Raw genomic sequence first — 21,612 nt, forward strand, 5'->3', positions numbered from 1 at the left:
CCACAGGCATAAAGCAAGTGCCTTTCACTACTGAGCCATCTTCCCAGCCGCAGCTGCTGCGGCTCTAAGAAAACTCCTCCCCGTCAAGGTGGTGGCTGCCGACTCTTCAGGACTCCAGCTGACCACCAGCCTGGGTTACCCATGCTTCTGAGTACTCGCAACTTCTTTAGAATTTTGGTGGGCTCCCCCTTCAGCCTGCGCAGTCTCACACTACCTCTTCATCAACCAAAGACCCCCTGAATGTGTTTAAGTACATCTGTCATGTCTGTAACATCCAGATGCCTGATTTTCATACGGGCCATCACTCGGACTCATCGGGACACTAGGTAAAAAAGCTGCTACAGTCATGGGAGCTGTCTGGCAACTCTCTTTTGAGTCCCCCACTATACAGGGAGCTTTGCTCTATCAGAGACCGAGAGGGAGAGAGAGGGAGAATGGGCGTGCCAGGGCCTCTAGCCACTGCAAACGAACTCCAGACACATGCGCCACCATGTACATCTGGCTTACATGGGACCTGGAGAATTGAACCTGAGTCCTTATGCTTCACAGGCAAGTGCCTTAACCGCTAAGCCATCTCTCCAACCCGAGCTTTGCTCTATCTCTTTCCAATAAAATCTTGCTTGTACATCCTTTATTGCATGCCTTACTTATTTTTATTATTATTTTTTTACTTATTCAAGAAATATTTATTTATTCATTCATTTAGGAGGGAGAGAGAGAGTATGGGCACTCCAGGGCCTCTTGCCAATATAGACAGACTCCAGGTGCATGTACTGCTTTGTATGTGTGGCTTTCCAGGGGAATAAACCCAGGCTGTCAGGCTTTGCAAACAAGCACTTTTAATCACTGATCCATCTCCCCAGCCCTGCTTGCCTGACTTCTGTCATCATCCACCACTCCATGTAACTGGGAGGAACTTAAGAGCCACTGGCTTGGAAAGCTTTAGTGACCCATCTAGTGTCTAGGGCACTAACCCCTAAACTAAACCTGCCCAAGGCCAAGGAAGGCTCTGTCCCTCTCAACACCTATAGCAATAAGAGGACACTGTACAACCAACTCAGGATAAACCAATAGATCAATTGACCAAACCAATGGGAAGTCCAATGTCAAAAACAACTCATTGACATCCACCTGAGGAGGCAACACAGACAGTTGGGTACAAAGGGCCCAAATTAATCACTGGTCCAATCTAGCTGGCTCCTCTGGTGAAAGCTGGTCCAACCTAGATGACGTCCCTGGTGAGGGGGGGGGCCTCATCCTTGTGTTGCAGATTTGGAGAGTGCCTGAACCCTTTCTCAGCTCCTTTTGGGCTTAGCTTAGGAGTCAGAGAGGTGGACACTCAGTGGTCATGAAAACTCCCCATGCCAGTGGCTCTCTTGAGTCCATTGTCTTACAGTATGTAGACCACATAGATGGGTATGTTAAGCAGAGATTTATTCTTAGAAAACAAAGCAGAAAGCTCCCAAGCTGGTGACTGGGACCAGGGGCTCTTATACCCTCAGGGCTGGACTGTACAGCAGGTCAGGGTTGGTTAGGATGGTTATTTTAAGTGTGTACAGGGTCCACCCTGGGGGATACAAATTAGGCATCAAGATAGAGTGAACTAAATTGGCTATCTTGAATGTATATGGGGGATTTTGATTTAAAAAAAAAAAAAAAAAGGAACGAGTGGGTTGGAGAGAAGGCTCAGCAGTTTAGACACTTGCCTGTGAAGCTTAAGGACCCAGGTTCAACTCCCCAGAATCCACATAAGCCAGACGCACAAGATGATGCATGTACATACAGTCAAGCGTGTGCAGGGGGTGGTGCATGCATCTGGAGTTCAAATGCAGTGGCTAGAGGCCCTGGTGCACCAATACTCTCTCTCTCATGAAAAAAAAAATTAAAGGAACAAAAGGGGCTGGAGAGATGGCTTAGTGGTTAAGGTGCCTGCCTGCAAAGCCTAAGGACCCATGTTTGATTCTCCAGATCCACGTAAACCAGATGCACAAAGGTGAGGTAAGTGCAAGGTCTCACATGCCCATTAGGTGGCACAAGCATCTGGAGTTCGATTGCAGTGGCTGAGGCCCTAGTATGCCAGTTTTGTCTGTCTTTCTCTCTCTCTCTTACTCTCTCTAAAATTAAAAACAAAAATTAGAAAAGGAACAAGGGCTAGTGGCTAGCTGACATCTTGGTGAGTCATGGTAAGTCAAGGCTCTTTGCAATTTAGTCCCTGTTCTTTGGACTTGGCATTAGTGATATTCTCTGGGTCTGAAACCCCAACTAGCTACCTACAAATTTGAGAGCTAATGTACTCTCTAATTCCTATCACTGAGGGCTCCATTTCAGGTTCAGTTTGTCAGTGCACAACATGGTTCTCACCTCAAAGGGAATAAGAGATCATCTATTCTGAGCCCGGCGTGGTGGTGCGCACCTTTAATCTCAGCACTGGAGAGGCAGAGGTAGGAGGAACACTGTGAGTTCAAAGCCACCCTGAGACTACATAGTGGATTCCAGGTCAGCCTGGGCCAGAGTGAGACTACCTCGAAACCCCAAAAAATAAAAATAAAAATAAAAATAAAAATAAAAAGATTGTCTATTCGAAGCCAGATGGGTGACTATGGAGAGGAAACACTGATTCATGTTGGCCTGAGTAACATGTTCTACCACAGAAGTGGTTACAAGAACTTTGCATAATCACAGAACAAAGAAACCGCAGGTCAGGGCATTTGCTACATATGTTGGTGGGGACTTTGTAGGTCAGTAACAGCAAAGTGGAGGAAACTCTGCTATATGTCTCAGCTGACTTTCTTAGCTTTGGGCTTGATGAATCTATCTGTGTTCTAAGTTAATACATTCCATCAGGTTTCATGTGATGGTCAGCCACAAGTATGTTAGGTCAGACACAGAGGTGGGTAAAAATGGCTTTGAAGGGGAATAAAGATAGGCAAAGATAACTTGGCTAAGGATCTGCAAGATTCCAACTCCCCCACGATCATAAAATTCTTTTAAAATATATATTTTTTAATTTATGAGCAGAGAAAGAGTGTATGTGTGCACCGGGGCCTCTTAGCCCTGCAAACAAACTCCAGAGGCATGTGCCACATTGTGCATCTAGCTTTATGTGAGTACTGGGAAATCAAACCTTGGCCTGCAGGTTTTGTAAGCAAGTGCTTTTTAACCTTTAAGCCATCTTCCCAACCCCATAATCAGAAAGAAGTTTCTAATCGTTGGTCTGCCTACTAGACCCTTCAACAGAGGTGCGGCTTTTTTTTTTCTTCCCCACAATGCTATTTCATGTGCTTTCAGGTTGTTTGTGATATGTGTTAAATACTTTTGAGAGATTTGTGTTAAATACTTACCCAGTCACTATGGTTTATTTTTTGTCTGTTTCATTTTCTTATTAGCTCATATGCACTTGAAGCTAGATGACATGCGTAGGGTGCTCTAGGAATTCTAGCAAATATAATTACAAGTCATTTTCAATCACGTTACACCTTTTTGGGCTTTATTTACTGCCAATTCATCCTCTGTTTCTTCACGTGCCCCTGATGTCTCACAGCAGTGCTGAAAAGCTAAAAGCCTCCGCAGAAAGAACACCCAGCAGGCAGGTTCCTCTGGGTACCTCCCGAAGGCTGGCTCCCTCCATACTCTCAGGCTTTGGCTGAAGCCGGGCTGCCCAGGGAGAGAGCTCCGCCCGTGCCATCTTGACCCTCTGCTTCCTTCGTGGTTACTGATCCTGCGCTTGCAAGGAGGGTGCTGGAGCTGGAGCCACAGGCAAGGTGGCAGAAGTCAGGCGAGCCTCTATTTCTGGCAACATGTGGATTGTGGCTTATGCTAGATGCTGGCTTCCAGCCTGCTCTGTGGTCACCTGTTTCCTCTCGCTTTCTGTCGTTTAACTGAATGTGGGTCACCCCATAGGTGAACTATGGTGCTTTTGCTCCCTCCGCAAGGTCCCTTTCCTGGGTGCACATCTCAGTGGACTGTGCCCTCAAAGGCTTTTCGCTGGGGTAAATGGCAGGGAGCCAAGCAGACCGCATTCCACCTTTTGGGGGCCCTGTTGGCTAAAGCCGGTAGATGAATGGTGGGTCAGGAGGCCCTGGAGTCAGGCTGGTTGGCCCTCTCCTTCCATCATGGCCCTGGAGTGACACTGGGGAAGCAATTTCATGTGAAGTTATTGGAACTGGCCAAAGTGGTAAGTGATTCATGTGTCCCTCACTACAAAGGCACTTACCTTGATTCTTTCAGCTGCCCTGGCTCCCTCACTGTGACCCTGGGGGGACACACTTAAGAATTCCGTATAAGTAGCCAGGCGTGGTGGCATACGCCTTTAATCTCAGCATTTGGGAAGCAGAGGTAGGAGGATCTCCGTGAGTTCGAGGCCACCCTGAGACTCCATAGTGAATCCCAACCCTCATCTGCAGCAGGGCAGCCTGGGAAGAACCTGGATTTCAGCAGAGGGGGACCCCACAGTGAGGAGGGGCGCTCTAGAGGTGGAGAGTGTCCAGGCTGTTTGGGACCTCTCTGGAGCACTTATTAGGGACAGGGAGATGTTAACAGCCATTGGCCTGAGCTGGGGAGACTCTCCAGGCCTGTGGAAAATTCCATGACCCCCATTCCAAACAAGGAGGTAGGGGAGGTGGGACAAGCCCTGACTTGGGGTCCTGGGCAGGAAGCTCCTCCGACTCAGTCCTCCCTGCCATTCTGACATGGAGTAACCTAATCCTCGGATTTGGGTTCCGCCCCTTTTGTTACCCCTTCCAAGTTTCAATATGCTCAGATCCAGGAAATGGAAACTCCTTTTCGAGAAATCGAAAGTGCTGGCGCTGGGCCGGCCGGGAACTGCAGAGCCCTGCTCTCCCCCTCCCCGCCCCCCCCCCAGCCCTCAGCACCAAGACCCACATCGACCCACACAGCACCAAGACCCACATCGCCCAGACGGTGACAAGCGCAAGTGGCAGACAAATAGCAATGTCCCCCCCACTGAGAGGTCTCTTTTGCATGGACACATGTGGAGAGGACTCCTCCCAGAAGAGAGATGGCCCTAGGACTGGCTGGAGGAGGAACTCCTGGTCCCCAGGGGTTGGGGGACGGGAACCTGTTATCATAACTCTATTTACAATTTTGCTCACGGTCGTGTTTGCAAATTTCAACCCAAACTCTCAATACAATGAAGCGCAGGATGTGGAGGTTGGGGGAGCTGCAGGGTAGCGTGCACTCACTGTGCAGCTATGATTAGGGAAGGACATACTCACTAATAGTTAGGACTGGTCTGTACTGCCAATCAAGGATATGGGACTGGTCGGGATCCTGACCCATGCAGGGGGCTCTGCTGCCATCCTGAACAGGGTATCCAATCCCTTGAGCCTACAGAAGTGCTCCTACCATTTCCTGTTAAGGATGGACCCTGGGCTGGAGAGATGGCTTAGCGGGTTAAGGTGTTTGCCTGCCAAGCTAAAGGACCCAGGTTTGATTCCCCAGGACCCACATACGCCAGATACACAAGAGGCACATGCATCTGGAGTTCAGTTGCAGTGGCTGGAGGCCCTGGTGTGCCCATTCTGTGTCTCTCTTCTATCTCTCTATGCTTGCAAATAAATAAATATTTTTTTTTAAAAAAAAGGATGCGTTTATTAACTAGGAAAAGTCTTCCCTTCATGTTATTCTTGTTATTTTAAAGCTTTATGAATATCTTGTAAAAGCTTATTTCTCAAGGTAAATGTTTGGTATCACTTTTGGTAATGAGTTTTCCAGGAACAAAAGGAAGAATGATTTCTCTGTATTTTGTAAAGCTGAGATTGTCAATTGACTTGTATTTTTTTAAGTATTAAAAAGACCAAAAATGACTGAAGCCTATTTATCATAGCAACTGTAGGTTCAATTCAAATACAATTTAGTTTGGATATCTAAATAGTATTTTCTTACAGAATCTTTAAAAGCATGTTGTATTTTGGGGGGAATTTATTTTGTGAGCATAGTACTGTTTTTCCATGGATATGCTTTCGTTAAATAAATGCCAAATATGTACTGGTGATACCACACTGAGCAGCACCCGGGACTATAGAAAACAGCTAGTGGAAGCCTCATTACGAACAGAGCGTCACCCCTAGAAAGTCAGATTCAGTGAGTGCTCAGAGCATGTTTCCGTATCACCTAACTCCAAGCATCACACACTGCATCGTAACCATTCACTGCTGTGCTGTAGTCCAGAACAAGAACAAATGCATGCTTACAGCTACCCAATTGCCCTTCTGTCAAGTTATCAATGACTCAAATGAACTGAAAATGGAGCTATTTTAATGAACATCATCTTTTAAAATATATTTTATTTTTATTTATTTATTTGACAGAGAAAGAGGAAGAGAGAGAATGGGCACGACAGGGCCTCCAGCCACTGCAAACAAACTCCAGATGCATGCGCCCCCTTGTCCATCTGGCTAACGTGGGTCCTGGGGAATCGAGCCTCCAAGAGGGGTCCTTTGGCTTCACAGGCAAGCGCTTAACCGCTAAGCCATCTCTTCAGCCCTATATGGACTATTTTTAAAAGGAAAATGGATTTGTAGAAGTGACATTTTTGCTTGTAATTTTATTAGTGATTAATTCTTAAACTTAAAGAAATACTCAGAAAAAAAGTAGTTGTTAGAATTTAATATCCTTCAGTTATTTATGAATAAACTGTTGGAGTATTACAGAAATTGTAAATGTCAGAAATTACTTCACTGTTTCTTGAAGTTGGATGTGTATGTATTGATTTCCTGGTATTAAATTATACCCCAGTTAATAGAATTTTATTTGTTACCTTTTGTCCTCCATTTATTTGCTACTTCAAGGTCATTTTATTAATACTTAAGTTGAATTCAATTAACTTCTCAAACCACAAAGTATTCTGAGGTTGCAACCTCTGGAGAAGATAGAAAAACTGCACAATTTTTGCTCCTACTTGCCTATTGAAGTTTTAAGTCTGACATATATTTGATACAGATGACAGCTTTGCCTGTTTACTTGAGATCTTACCAGTAACCTCAGAATTGGGACTTCAATCAAATTTGTTTTAATTAAATGAATGCTATAACTTTCTGAACCTTATAGAAAAATTAAATAAAAATCTGTACCTGATCAGGTTTTCATTAAAACTTACGTAATTGTCCAATCTCCCTCTCTTGATCCTTCCCCCTCTCTTTGTTCTTGCCTCCATTCCCACCTTCCTTTGTGGTGCCAGGGATCAACACTTAGGAGGAATGCACTGTGCCACTGAATTACACTCCAAGCTCCTAGGTTATCTTGCTCAACTTCTAGAAGTATGGGATGGTGGGACCTAAACATATAAGAAACAAGATTTATTACGAAGCACAGGGGCTTGAAATTACAATTTCTTCATTGTGTTGTTTCAGAGGTATGTGTTTTGTGTGTGTGTGTGTGTGTATACATATAGTTACTGAAATTCATCTCTTATAATTCAAGAAAAGCTATATATAGATCTTTTAAGTAGTTTATAATAGTCTCGTGAATATAGATATGAAGCTAGGATATTTAATAAGTGACTGCATGTATTAGAATAAATATAATGTATATTTATTTTTAATTACAATGGAATATATCAATAAATATTTCTGGACACTGTCGTAAGAAAAAAAAAAAAAAAGGATGGACCCTTATCCACCTTGGCAGAAGCTACTGCAGCGCCTCCCCTTCCCAAATCCATGATGCCGCTGAAGGAATTTTGAAAAACGCCAGACTAATTATGAGGGACAGACCTCGGGGTACCCTGAGTGATAGCACTGGATGTTTACACCAACACAGGGTGACCCACCCATGTCACATGGTTCCAGCTTCGCAGAGCGCTTCCGCAAGCTTCCGGCAGGGAGCGCCTGGAGCTGAGCATCCTCCCTGAAGTTCCTTCACCAGGACCTCCTGCTGCCCACTGACCCATAGGGAGCTGTGTCTCTCACCACCTAACACTGCCACCGACATCTGGATCCAGCATAAAGCCCAACACTGCTGGAGATGGGGGAGGAAATGTGGGGACATCGAGTTCCCTTAGCGACACCCAGTGGCTTGTGGGCATTGTCAGCCTAGGAGGCGAGAATGACATCCAAGGCCACAACAGAACTGGGGAATTCAACTTGTCTGAGTAGAAGGACAGGGACCCAGGTCTTGTCTTTAACCCCTGTACTGGGAACTCCCTGGGACACGCGGCCTGGGGTAGTGGATACCAAGGAGGTAAATACACAGAAGGAGGATCAAGGATCCTATCCAAAAAAACTCCCAAAAGGATGACTTTCTTTTCCCCCCCTTAGATAGGGAGGTTTCTTGGTAGAGAACCAGGCAGAGAAACAGAGTCACACCGTATGGGCTTTATTGAATCCACTATAGGCAGATGTGTGAATGTAACATCTGCACCGATGTGGGGTGAAGGGTCAGGGCCTCATTGGCAGGGTGAGGGGCAGCCGAAGTCATTGGAGCACACAGCAGGACAAGAAGCCATACTCTGGCTACTGGGCAACAGCTCCCATGGCTAGCACGGAGCTGGTGGTCCTAATGATGAAGATAACAGCTGTGAGGACGCGGAAGACCAGGGCGCTGATGCTCAGGCACTTGGCGGTGGAGGCATGGGCCTGCGCCCCAGTCACGTCGCCCACCACCTTCTGGTGCCTAGATTGGAGGACGGCAGGTGGTTAGAGGCCCTGGAGCCGGTCATCTGAGAGCCAAGGTCTGTGAATTCGCCAACCCAATCAGCAACGTCCACTGCAGCCTCCCTCCCTCAAGTCAGTGCCTTCTTCCTCTTATACATTCAGACTGTGGGGTGACCCAGCACTGGCTCCTCCCCCCATCGTGGGACAATGCTTCTCACGAGTCCTCTTGCACTTTACAGACACCCTGGGGCCACAGTCTGAAGGGTGAGGGGACATTTCAGGAATTATAAGAACAAAATCTGAGCCTCAGATCCCCAGGCAGCTTCACCCTGTGCCTCCCCAGCAAACTCCACTTCGCAAGATGCACACATGATGTGTGCATGCACGCATGCGCACTGTCACACACATGTAAAACACGAGGCCCCACACATCCCAAATGATGCTCTGAAGCCACAGGCTCACACACCTTCCCGGACCATCCCTCCCCACGTCCGTCACACGTACCTTCACGGAGTAAGCATGGGCAGCGATACCCAGGCAGCAGAAGTTCATGAAGAGTGCGTTGAACAGAGACCAGACCACGTGGTCAGGCAGGGAGACCTCTCTGGGCATGTTGATGGTGGTGGTCATAGAAGCTGAGCTGTGGGGTGCCCCCATCATGGCCACCTCATGCTGCTCCTTAGGCATCTCTTGGCTTTGAGAGACGTGCTGTTGTGAGCCAAGACGGGCTGGGAAGAGCGGTTGTAGGGGAGAGGTCCTGGTCTGCCGCGGGCTCTGGAGGCTGGTGCTGCTCAGGGGCCGTCCTTTCAGCTGAAGGGGCTGATTCTCCAAAGACTGTTTCCTGATGCAAGATGATGAATTTTCTAGAGAGCAAATCACACAGTATCAAGTCTCACCTCCCACCAAGGCCCTTTGTGAGCACCCCATGTGCACAAGGGAGGAGGTGGGCAGCGGCTCACTCTCCTGCCACATTTCTGCTGCTCAGGTCAGTAACCTTGAACTTGTGATACTGAGCTGTGATGTGCTTTCCCCCGATTCATTTTGTTTTAATGTGATTTATTTGATTCATAGTTACTATGACTTTGCTTTTAAGAATCATGTGTACTTTAAAAATTTTTTAAGTTATTTATTTTATTTGCGAGAGAGAGAGAGAGAGAGAGAGAGAGAGAGAGAACGGGTGCACCAGGGCCTCCAGCCTTTGCAAACGAATGCCTGACACATGCACCACCTTGTGCATCTGGCTTACATGGGTCCTGGGAACTTGAATTTGGGTCCTGAGGCTTTTCTGGAAAGCACCTTAACTGCTAAGCCATCTCTCTAGCCCTCATGTGCACTAATTTTTTTTTTTTTTTAATGAGAGATAGAAAAAGTGAGAGAAAGAGAGAATTGGTGCATCAGGGCCTTAGCCACTGTAACGGAACTCCAGATGCATGCACTATGTTGTGCACATGCATCACCTTGTGCATGCATCACCTTGTGCATCTGGCTTACATGGGATCTGGAAAATTAAACATGGGTCCTTAAGCCTTTCAGGCAAGTGCCTTAACCATTAAGCCATCTCTCCAGCCCTACACTTTATCTTAATTAAAATTAATAGTATGAGTTGGGCATGGTGATGCACTCCTTTAATCCCAGCACTTGGGAGGCAGAAGTAGGAGCATTGCTGTGAGTATGAGGCCACCCTGAGACTCTGTAATGAATTCCAGGTCAGCCTGGGCTAAAGTAAGACCCTATTTTGAAACCCTCCCCAGACCCGCCACCAAAAAAAAGAAAAAGTTAGTAGTTAGGGAAGAATCCAAGCAGAGTGTGCTTAACATCTACAGCTGGGAAATAAAATTTATGAAAGCCATGGCATAAGCCAGCAGAAGGCCAAGAAGAGATGCAGCTCATGTTCTGTGGGTGGATGATATTTGCTATTTATTTATTTATGTATATATGAGAGGGAGGGAGACAGAGAGATTTAGAGGGAGAGAATGGGCGTGCCAGGGCCTCCAGCCACTGCAAACAAACTCCAGACATGTGTGCCACCTGTGCATCTGGCTTACGTGGGACCTTAAGAATTGAGCGTGAGTCCTTAGGCTTTGCAGGCAAGTACCTTAGCCACTAAGCCATCTCTGCAGCCTTATTTACTACTTTATTTTTGTTTTTGAGAGAGAGCAAGAGAGGAAGAGAGAGAGAACTGGCATGTCAGGGCCTCAGCCACTGCAGTCGAACTTCAGACTTGTGCTACCTAGTGGGTATGTGTGACCTTGTGCTTGCCTCACTTTTGTGCAAGTGGCTTACATGGGATCTGGAGAGTTGAACATGGGTCCTTAGGCTTCACAGACAAATGCCTTAACTGCTAATCCATCTCTTGAACCCCCTCTATGCTATTTTGTTTTGTTTTGTTTTTTGTTTTTCGAGGTAGGGTCTCACTCTGGTCCAGGCTGACCTGGAATTAACTCTGTAGTCTCAGAGTGGCCTTGAACTCACAGCGATCCTCTTAACTCTGCCTCCCGAGTACTGGGATTAAAGGTGTGCGCAACCACGCCCGCCTTCTATGCTATTTTTGACAGCAGAATCAAGGAGGAAGAAGAAGCGAACACCATTGTGCACTTATTCCGGACTCAGACCTGTCCAGTGACCTCCAAAATTCTTAGCATATTGGACATAATAATTCCAGAAATGCTTTCAGTGGCCTTTATGACGGTAAAGCTGACATTTGGTTCCAGTCATAACCCAGTTCAGTTTCTGCCCCCTAAAAGACACCCGTAGCCCCAGGGCCACCAGCACCCACAGTCTCTTGTAAGGGGAAATGCTATCATCTGACATGTCACCATGCTCTTATCACCCTGTGAGCACTCCTGATCTCAGTCATTTACATCAGACCGTGAGAAAGAGCGGCAGTGACGGGGACACGAGCCCTAAACTACTGGATTTTCTTTGAGAAGATGAAATACAAGTTCACGGTCAGGCTCTTGAAGGAGAGCATACCGGTAGGGGCAAGAGAAGGCTGTGGGGCTGACAGAACCAAGTCCGGTTCTATGGAGGTGTGCTCTTGGGAGAATGCCCAGGTCAGGGGGTATAGTTGAATGTTCCAGCATTCAGTTTGGAAGGGTTTTGCTAAGGAGTTGTGTCTGGCTGTGTCCCCCCCACCCCCCCCCCACCCCCAATGAGATATTTCTGGTGCTGATTATCAAGGAACTATTGGGGCAAAGAAATGAGTTGAGTTGGGAAGTGCCTGCCCAACTTCCATTTTTCTGGCAAAGTTTGTGATGACCTGACACTCATTGTCGTGAAAGTATTGGGTAGGATTTGGCGCCGCCGCCCTCTGGGCCTGGACTCTTACCTGAGGGTAGACTGAGAGCTGCTCATGTAACCTCTGCCCTTGTCACAGGTCTGTCAGATGTCTTTCCTCTTGAGTAGTTTTAGCACTTTGTGTCTGTCCTGGGAGTGGCCCACGTCATCTGATTCGTTGATGGGCAGCTGTCCTTACTGTTCCTTGGGGCTCCTTCTTATCGCTAGGTGCTTGGCAGTGACGTTTCCACTTTAATTTCTAATTCACGTAAGTTAGTTTTCAGTCTAGCTGCAGGGGTGTCAGTTTCATTCATCTTTTAGGGTCCAGCTCTAGAATTTCAGATATATTCCAACCCATCAGAATCTTCCTTCTCCTGACCCTGTGTACTTCCTGTGCTGTGGGGACCTTCCACAAGGTCTTTTGCAGTCCGGTTCGCATTGCTGTTAGAAATCACCCAACCAAGAACAGCTTCTGGGAAAAAGAGATTTATTTTGGCTTACAGGCTCGAGGGAAAGCTCCACGATGGCAGGGGAAAACGATGGCATTAGCAGAGGGTGGACATCACCCCCTGGCCAACATAAGGTGGGACACAGCAACAGGAGGGTGTGCCAAACACTGGCATGGGGAAACTGGCTTTAATACCCATAAGCCCGCCCCCAACAATACACTCCCTCCAGGAGGCATTAATTCCCAAATATCCATCAGCTGGGGAGCTAGCATTCAGAACACCTAAGTTTATGGGGGACACCTGAATCAAACCACCACAGTCTTATTATGTAACCTAGGCTACATAGTAGCCCCAAAGCTCACTACATAGTCCAGGCTGCCTTGAACGCCTCATCTTTCTGCCTTAGCCTCCCAAGTTCTAGGGTTTCAGGTATATACCACCACCCCTGGCTGTATTCTTACTTTTAATAAATCCTTCATTATTACATCACTTAAGAATTTTAGCTGGGCTGTGTGTATCAATAAAATTTTTACTAAAAAGTATCTTTCAAAAAATTAGAGCAAGTCTTAAAACAGGGGTAGACATGAGCCCTAGGGGTGTAACATCTGCTGATGTTGGGAAAAATGTATATACTATGCTTATCAAACTGCCCAGTAAGCACTTCTCTTAATATTTATACCTTTATATTAACGGTACTCTCACTTTGGATAGAGAATCTTCTCTTTTCAGATGGCAGTGACCTTGGGATGTCTCAGAAAGTATCATAGTGCTGGAAAGAAGTGACTGGAATACTGACTAACATCTCTATCACACCATCCAAGGCTCAAGGTCTATGCAAAAGAGGTGGTGGAAAGAATGTAAGAGCCAAAGGAAAGGTAGGACTCCTTACAACGTGCTCTCTCCAGACATAAAATGGCCTGGATATCCATGACCTCATAGTGTCTGACACTACCTACACAAGACCATCATAAGAGGAGGAAAAGATCATGACATCAAAATAAAAGAGAGACTGATTGAGAAGGGGAGGGGATATGATGGAGAATGGAATTTCAAAGGGGAAAGTGGGGGGAGAAGGTATTACCATGGGATATTTTTTATAATCATGGAAAATGTTAATAAAAATTGAGAAAAAAAATTAAAAGAAAAAGAATTTTAGCTGGGCGTGGTGGCTCACGCCATTAATTCTAGTACTTGGGAGGCAGAGATAGGAGGATCGCTGCGAGTTCGAGGCCACCCTGAGACTCCATAATGAATTCCAGGTCAGCCTGAGCTAGAGTGATACCCTACCTCAAAAACCAAACAAAAATAAAAATTATTTTTTTTTTAAGAATTAAAAGAATAGCACTCCTAGGCATATATCCAAAGGACTCATCTCATTTCCTTAGAAGTACATGCTCAACCATGTTTATTGCTGCTCAATTTATAATAGCTGGGAAATGGAACCAGCCTAGATGTCCCTCAACTGATGAGTGGATAATGAAGATGTGGCACATTTATACAATGGAGTTCTACTCAGCGGTAAAGAAAAATGAAGTTATGAAATTTGCAGAAAAATGGATGGACCTGGAAAGGATTATACTAAGTGAGGTAACCCAGGCCCAGAAAGCCAAGTGCCACATGTTCTCTCTCATATGTGGATCCTAGCTACAGATGATTGGGCTTCTGTGTGAGAATGAAAATACTTAGTAGCATAGGCCACTAAGGTAAAAAGGAGACATAAAGGGTAGAGAAAGGAAGGGAGGAGGATACTTAATAGGTTGATATTGTATATATGTAATTACAATGATGGTAATGGGGAGGTAATATGATGGATAATGGAATTTCAAATGGGAAAGTGTGGGGGTGGGGAGGGAGGGAATTACCATGGGATATATTTTATAATCATGGAAAATGTTAATAAAAATTTTTAATTAAAAAAAAAGAATTAAAAGAGCCAGGCTGGTGACACACGCCTTTAATCCCAGCACCTGAGAGACAGAGGTAGGTGGACCTCCGTGAGTTGGAGGCCACCCTGAGATTACATAGTGAATTCCAGGTCAGCCTGGGCCAGTGTGACCCTATCTCAAATCTCAAAACACCAAAAAAAAAAAAAAAAAAAAAAAAAGATGGGTGTGGGAGTGGTGTCACACACCTTTAATCTGAGTATTTGGGAGGCTCAGGAAAGGGGATCTTCATGGGTACAAGATGAGTCTGGGCTACAGAGTGAGTTTCAGGTTAGCCTCTGTTACAGTGAGACCTTGATTCAAAAAATTTTAAATAAAATGCTGGGGAGATCCTCTGCAATTAAAGGGACTTGCTTGCAAACCTTGCTAGCCTGGGTTCAATTTCCCAGTATGCATGTGAAGCCCGATGAACAAAAGGGTACATACATCTGGGTTCATTTGTTATCTGTGATGGCAAGACACTCAGGCAATGTCTCTCTCTCTCTCTAAAATAAATGTGCTTTTAAAATAATAAAAAAAGAATTTATACAAGTGTGGATACGGGTGGCTCAGTGGAAAGACTCATACCTGCTATATGCCACGCCCTGGGTTCAGTTTCTAGCATCACAACATAGAAGAATGTACGCCATGTCCCAAAAATACACACACAAAAGATTGTGTGAGCCGGGTGTGGCGGTGCTCCCCTTTAATCCTAGCACTCGAGAGGCAGAAGTAGGAGGATCGCCATGAGTTCAAGGCCACTCTGAGACTACATAGTGAATTCCGAGTTAGCCTGGGCTAGAGTGAGACCCTACCTTGAGAAAAGAAAAAAAAAAGAGAGAGAGAGAGAGAAATAAAAAATATGTGTTGACTTCTTTCAAAAGGAAACTTAGCATGCTTCAGACTGAGATATTCAGCACACCTGCTCTGTTGGGGTCTGTTGCTTGCTTCAGAATTCCTTGGCTTTTCAGCAGAAACTCCTTGTCTTCGGTGAGGCTCAGGGCAGATGGTCCTTTAAAGGGAAGTTTTATGTGCATCTGACCCAGGGTTAGGCTGTGTTTCTGTCAGAGACTAAAATTTCCTCACTACTCTTATTTCTGCTCCCAGCTGGTTTTGAGTTCTCTTAAAGATTTACTTATTTATTTATTATTGGCACACCAGGGCCTCAGCCACTGAAATTGGACTCCAGATGCTTGCGCCCCCTAGTGGGCATGTGTGACCTTGCGTTTGCCTCACTTTATGTGCGTCTGGCTTATGTGGGATCAGGAGAGTCAAACATAGGTCCTTAGGCTTCACAGACAAGTGCCTTAACCACTAAGCCATCTCTCCAGGCCCTCTTACAGGTGTCTTCCGAGAGTCTGAGCCATGCTGGTCCCAGCCCTGCTCTGGCCCATCCCTGCGGCTGCCGCGGCGGCGGGGGGCAAGCACAGGCTGCATGGCTGCGGGGCGGCCTCACGGTTCCAGGTCCCCTGCGGGGCTGCGACTTCCCAAGTGCTCCTCAGCCTCCTCTCCTCCTCCGGAGTGGACCAGGGAGCTGACTGGGCCGAGCTGAGGCCCTCGTGGCAGGCAGAGCCCTAGGGTGATGGGAAGGGGAGGCTCTGGACTGGCCGAGCAGGTGGCTCACGCATGCGCGCGCACGGGCCTTGCTCTGCTCTGCTCGGAAGCCTGGTGGGTTTCTGCCGCAGAAAGCAGATTCTTGGGACTGGAGGGATGGCTTAACGGTTAAGACACTTGCCTGTAAAACCAATGGACCCAGGTTCGATTCCCCAGTACCCACATAAGGCAGATGCATAAGATGGCGCATGCTTCTGGAGTTGATCTGCAGCGGCTAAAGGCCCTGGCACGCCCACTTTCTATTTCTCTCCCTTCCTCCCTCTCTAACTCTCTCAAATAAATGAAATATTTTAAAAAGAAAGAAAGAGAGAAAGCAGATTCTCGGCTTCCTGTTTTTGCGGTGGCACTTTGCACTGAGTCGGTTTCCTGACTGCGGGAAGAGGCATGACTGGGCTGTTGGTGTCTTTGTTTTTTTTTTGTTTTGTTTTTTTTCCTGGTTTGAATGGAAATGAGGACCTCTGCAGTCTTGGCACCCTTGGGGGGCCGTGCGGGGGTGCAGAGCTTCTGGTTTGGTGCGTTTCTGCTGCTCTATTTCCATTCGGTTGTGCTCTGCGGTTCCATCTGTTGACTCATGCTCTGCGGTGTGTCCCCCTGGTGGGTACTTACCCTTCACGTCTCATAGGCACGCTCCTTCTGCCTTGTCCAGATCTGAGTCTCACCCAGGAGTTTCTGGCTCCCATGTGCTTTCTAGGAGGAAGGTCACATTGACATGTTTGTCTTCATGGTTCTAACTTTTCTTGGAAAATTTGTCGTCACAGAACCAGGCTGCAACTGTCCATCAGTCGCAGTCACCAAAAGGATGAGTTTTACGGAGGAGAAAGCTTCTTACAAGGCTCCCTCATGCCGATGGGAGAGCAGGGCTCAAGTTCTGTTTGGTGGGTTATGAAGCAGTGTGATCTGAGGTGAGGAAAAAGGTGATGGAAGATGAGGTAAGGGACATGTTGACGTCTATATGTGTCACCCGTAGTCACGTCTCCCCAGCAGAGAGTATTCAGAACATGACAGCTAACACATCTGCTATACAATGGTATCGCCCACCACAGCTATCACTCTAACCTGCGAGGGGCGGGTGGTTTCAGCCAGCAGATGAGAGTAGCCCTCCAGCTTCCTAAAAAACATCTCAGGCATCAGGTACCAGCTTGCTTACCAGCTGACGTCATGACAGTCAGAGGTGTTGTGGTAAAGATAAAGGTGTGAACTGCTTAGCAGGTGTAGCAGACAGACTCAGGTTCGCTGAGATGAACTTCCAGAACAGGCACAGTTATGGAGGAAGGGATTTGTTGAAGCTTACAGATCCAGGGAACGTTCCATAACAGCAGAAGAAGCTGACCTGCCTTCACAGGACCAAGGAGAGAGAGAGAGAGAGAAAGAGAGAGAGGGATATGCCACAAGCCAAATCCCTAAAACCACCCCCAGAGACAAGCAGTTCAAGAACTCCAGGCACCTTGCATAGCTTTAGGTTGGAATTTCAAATCCACCACCACACCTTAGGGCTGGACCCCAAGATCTGCTCAGTGACTCCTCCTCCACTTGGGTGGCTGCAGATCTAAATTACAAACTGTAATAAAACACTGAACATATTGGGGATCATCTATTCAAACTCCCACAGCAGCTGACCTCTAACCCTGGAGATAAAAGCCAGGGCAGTGGAAGGGTTTATTAGACTCTCCCAGCAGTTCTGGATACCACTGCCAGTTATTTTGGCTTGTGTAGCAGTTAACTCCTCCTTGCTGGGACAAGACACTCAACCAGAAGCAGCTTATGGAAGTAAAGGATTTATTTCAGCTTAAAGTTTCAAGGGGGAGTTTCATCATGATGGATAAAGCATGACACCAAGAGATGCACAGGTGTCACATCAGCTGGAAGGAAGCAGCCCCGTGCACTTTCTCTCAACCAATGGGGCTGCACTAGTAACCTCAAGGCCCGCCCTCTCCCCTAGTGACAAGCCTCCTCCAGCAAGATGCCACAACTTTCTCAAATTGCCACCAGCTAGGGACCAAGTATTCAAACAACAACAAGGAAAAGAAAAGCAAGAAGGAAGAGGAAAAGGAGGAAGAAAATAAAAGAAGGGAAGGAAGGATGGAAGAAGAAAGAAGAGGCCCTAAGGTGTTAGACAGGGAGTGATAGTGATGTCCACCCTCTGCTCATGCCATCATTTTCCCTTGCCATCATGGAGCTTCCCCTCAAGTCTGTAAACCAAAATAAAGCTTTTTTTTTCCCCCAAAGCTGCTATTGGTCGGGTGATTTCTGCCAGCAATGCAACAGTAAAGTTGGCACTGAGAAGTGGGATTGCTGCTAGACACCTGACTGTGTGGCTTTGGCCCTTTTGGAGCTGATTTTCAAGATGAATGTGGGAGGATTTGAAGCCTTGGCCTAAGAGACACCTTGCAGTGCTGTAAGTACAGCTTGATGGACTATCCTGGTCAGAGTTGAAAGACCTGAATGCAGTAAGAACTATGCACTGTAAGGTTTGGCTGATGAGGATGAGAAAGAACTTTGCCTGGAGTGGGCTAGAAGCACTTTGTGTGAGAGACTTGCTGTTATTCCTGTGTCCTGAGAAGTTGTGCAGGGTTGCTTTGAAAAGAAATTTACTGGTATGAGCAGAGGGATATGGCACAGAAATGAAATCTTTGGCTGAAACTTCTGCCCATTCCGCTGCAACTGAGAGATTGCAACCTTTGACATTGGGCCAGCTGACCTTCACTGGGACAACAGGAAGAATGTAGACTCTTTTGAAAGGGCCTGAGTGCTCAAGGACTGTCCTGTTCTTCAACATCTGCTTTATTCCTCCCTGGATTAACAAACTGGCACCCTACCTGGTATTGTGGAGTATAAGAAATGCAGGAAAGAGAGGGTCAGTTAGTTTGCAGTGTGGTAGTGTATTTTGAAAATGGCCATGGGCAACAACGTGAAGCAGGTTTGCTGGTTACCTGCATGGAGGCTAATAGAGCCGTGAGGATGGACCGTGGATTGCAGTGGAGACGCAGTGGAGATGCCGGGACCATGAGATGGCTGCCAAGGAGCTGCCGGTCCTGATGAAGTTTTTCAGGACTGGGAGTAGCCTAGCTGGAGGGGCGGAATTGGAACTCCGGACACTTGTTGCTGGTTAGAATTATGGGATGTGGATACTTGTCACTGGCTAGAGATGCTGGACTTGGAGCTACAGAGTTTGACGTAAGCCCTGTTTAAATCTTGTATTAGTTGAACATTTCTTTGTTATGCCCAGTGCCATCTTTTGCAATGTCAATGTTTATTCTGTGCCATTGTGGGTTTTTTGAAGGTTTTTTTGTTTGTTGTTTTGTTTTGTTTTTAGCATTATGGCTCAGTTAAAAGATCTTGGACTATGGGGATGTATGAACATCATTAGGATGGATAAAAAATATATAGGGAGGGCTGGAGAGATGGCTTAGCGGTTGAGCGCTTGCCTGTAAAGCCTAAGGACCCCGGTTCAAGGCTCGGTTCCCCAGGTCCCATGTGAGCCAGATGCACAAGGGGGCACACGCATCTGGAGTTCGTTTGCAGAGGCTGGAAGCCCTGGTGCGCCCATTCTCTCTCTCTCCCTCTATCTGTCTTTCTCTCTGTGTCTGTCACTCTCAAATAAATAAATAAATAATTTAAAAAAATATATATATAGGGACTTTTAAAGTTGGATGAATGCATTTTATTTTATATCATGTATGGTTATCAGTTTATGGGGCCAGAGGTAGAAGGTGGTGGTTTGATTCAGGTGTTTCCCATAAACTTAGGTGTTCTGAATGCTAGGTTCCCAGCTGATAGAAATTTGGGAGCTAACGCCTCCTGGAGGCGGTGTATTGTTGGGGGAGGGCTCATGGGTGTTAAAGCCAGTTTCCTCTTGCCAGTGTTTGGCACACTTTCCTGTTGCTATTGTCCACTTTATGTTGGCCAGGGGGTGCTCATGCCATAGTTTTCCCTGCCATCATGGAGCTTCCCCCTTGAGTCTATAAGCCAAAATAAAGCGTTTTTTGCTGTTTTGGTTTTTTTTTTCCCCAAAAGCTGCTCTTGGTCCGGTGATTTCTGCCAGCAATGCGTACCTGACTGCAACAGGGAGTTTTGAGTTCATTTGGGACCCAGAGAGGCATTGTCAGCTCTCAGCCCTGCAATGCTACCTGATGGCAGAGAACTCCAAACCATCTCTAGAACATCTCGGCTTGGTCCCTGCTTATGCAGCCTGCTGAACTGCCACCCATCCATCCAGCCACCCACTCACCCGTCCTGACTCAGTCCTGCACCTCACTCTGTGTCCTTCATGGCCCTGCATGTCCTCTCTGCAGCCTACTCAGCTCTTAAGCCCCGGGGCTTGGCTCTGCAGCCTCCCACAGCTCTCCAAATGGGTTCCTTAGTATCTTTATTTAAAAAAGACTTTATTTTGATTTATTTATTACAGTAAAAGAGAGAGAGGGAGAGAGTGACAAGGGGTGCATCAGGGCCTCAAGCCACTGCAAACGAACTCCAGACACATGTGCCACCATGTGCATCTGGCTTACGTGGGACCTGGAAAATTGAACCTGGGTCCATTAAGGCATGCACCTTAATGGCTAAGCCATCTCCAGCCCCTTAATATCTTATGTAACCACTGCAGTGACTCTGTATCAGCTAGATGCCTCTTCCTCTAGTATGGCTCTTCTTTGAATTCCTTGAGTTCTGTTGTGGCCTCTTTAACCCTTTTGGGACTGTAAGACCCCCAGAACGAGGACCCCACGCTCTGCCCGGAAATGGCGACACCCCAAATCACTCATGAGAAACTGTCTTGATGTAAACAGCAAGAAGATTTTTATTCCAAGCGCGCTGGGGCCCACAGTCGTACACCACGCAGGGGTAGAGGACTGCAGAGCCCCGAATGCAGGAACGGGACAGTTTTTATAGGGTTTCTAACAAAGCCTGTGCATTAGACCAATCATTTTTTTTTAATATCAGGAGCCCACGGGGTGCGAGCCAGTCAGTTTGTGCCACTCCCTAGTTTCTAAGCCAATTAGTTTAATTTGTTCAAGCCCCTCGTGGACCAATCAGTCTCCTATGACCTTGGAGGTCAGCATTTGTGCAGGTCCTTGGGTGGGGGTAGCAGAGTGTGGTATCAGTCTCCTATGACCTTGGTGGTCTGAGGCAGGCTGCTACAGCTTATGGCGCAGGCTATTCACAGAAACCAAATAAGTGGTTCACTTCATTACTCATTTCCCATCCTTGAGGGCTATCTCATGCCCTTTTTACCTAGTTTTATATTAGGAGCGGGCTCTGATATAATGAGAAGAGGGATTCCTTACTTGCTTCCAACAGAGAGTAAAGCCTGGAGTTTGAGGTATGCAGGGGCCCGCTTAAGCTCCCTTTGGAGCGTGATAGTATTTCTGAGCTTCTGAATTCTTGGGCCTTTCAGGACCATTCTGTAACTTGTATATATACATATATAACTATAATTACTGTGCGAGGTGTGATCTGACAGTTGGTATTAGTAATCAAAACTGGAATAAAAGCCTGTGTTATCATGGCTTCATAGTGGCTGATGCTACGTACACCAGACCTGCATATAATAGGAGAGGGGAAATGATGACATTAAAACAGAAGAGAGGGGGCTGGAGAGATGGCTCAGCTGTTAAAAGCTCTTGCTTACAAAGCCTAACGCCCCGGTTCAGGTCCTCCATACTCATGTAAAGCCAGATGCACTAGGTGCCTCATGTGTCTGGAGTTCCTTTGCAGTGGCAGGAAGCCCATTCTCTCTCTCTGCCT

At 46.7% G+C, this 21,612-nt stretch overlaps 1 protein-coding gene and 1 long non-coding RNA gene across 2 annotated transcripts in view; one reads left to right on the forward strand and one right to left on the reverse strand.

The window, feature by feature from the left end:
- Nucleotides 1-6,391, forward strand: part of LOC123453343 — a 30,633-nt gene extending 24,242 nt beyond the window's left edge. Inside the window, exon 3 of the long non-coding RNA XR_006632745.1 lies at nucleotides 6,330-6,391. This is a non-coding gene — a long non-coding RNA (uncharacterized LOC123453343). The remainder of the gene's footprint in view (nucleotides 1-6,329) is intronic.
- A 2,080-nt stretch (nucleotides 6,392-8,471) lies between these two features.
- Nucleotides 8,472-12,095, reverse strand: LOC101616814 (interferon-induced transmembrane protein 1-like). The gene is made up of 3 exons (XM_004653890.2): nucleotides 11,941-12,095; nucleotides 9,102-9,475; nucleotides 8,472-8,621 (listed from the first exon to the last, which is right to left on the reverse strand). The coding sequence occupies exons 2-3, from the start codon at nucleotides 9,297-9,299 to the stop codon at nucleotides 8,472-8,474; spliced, it is 348 nt and encodes a 115-aa protein (XP_004653947.2). The 5' UTR covers nucleotides 9,300-9,475; nucleotides 11,941-12,095.
- Nucleotides 12,096-21,612: the final 9,517 nt, after the last annotated feature.

Source organism: Jaculus jaculus, chromosome 1, assembly GCF_020740685.1.
Source record: "Jaculus jaculus isolate mJacJac1 chromosome 1, mJacJac1.mat.Y.cur, whole genome shotgun sequence".
Taxonomy (NCBI): Eukaryota; Metazoa; Chordata; class Mammalia; order Rodentia; family Dipodidae; genus Jaculus; species Jaculus jaculus.

What these genes read in the sequence shown, in the direction of transcription:
- LOC101616814 (XM_004653890.2), bottom strand. Translation starts at nt 9,299, where the DNA reads ATGCCTAAGGAGCAGCATGAGGTGGCCATGATGGGGGCACCCCACAGC. An exon ending in TGAAGGTACGTGTGACGGAC is followed by an intron (nt 8,622 to 9,101) that starts GTGGGGAGGGAT and finishes AGGCACCAGAAG; the next exon opens with GTGGTGGGCGACGTGACTGG.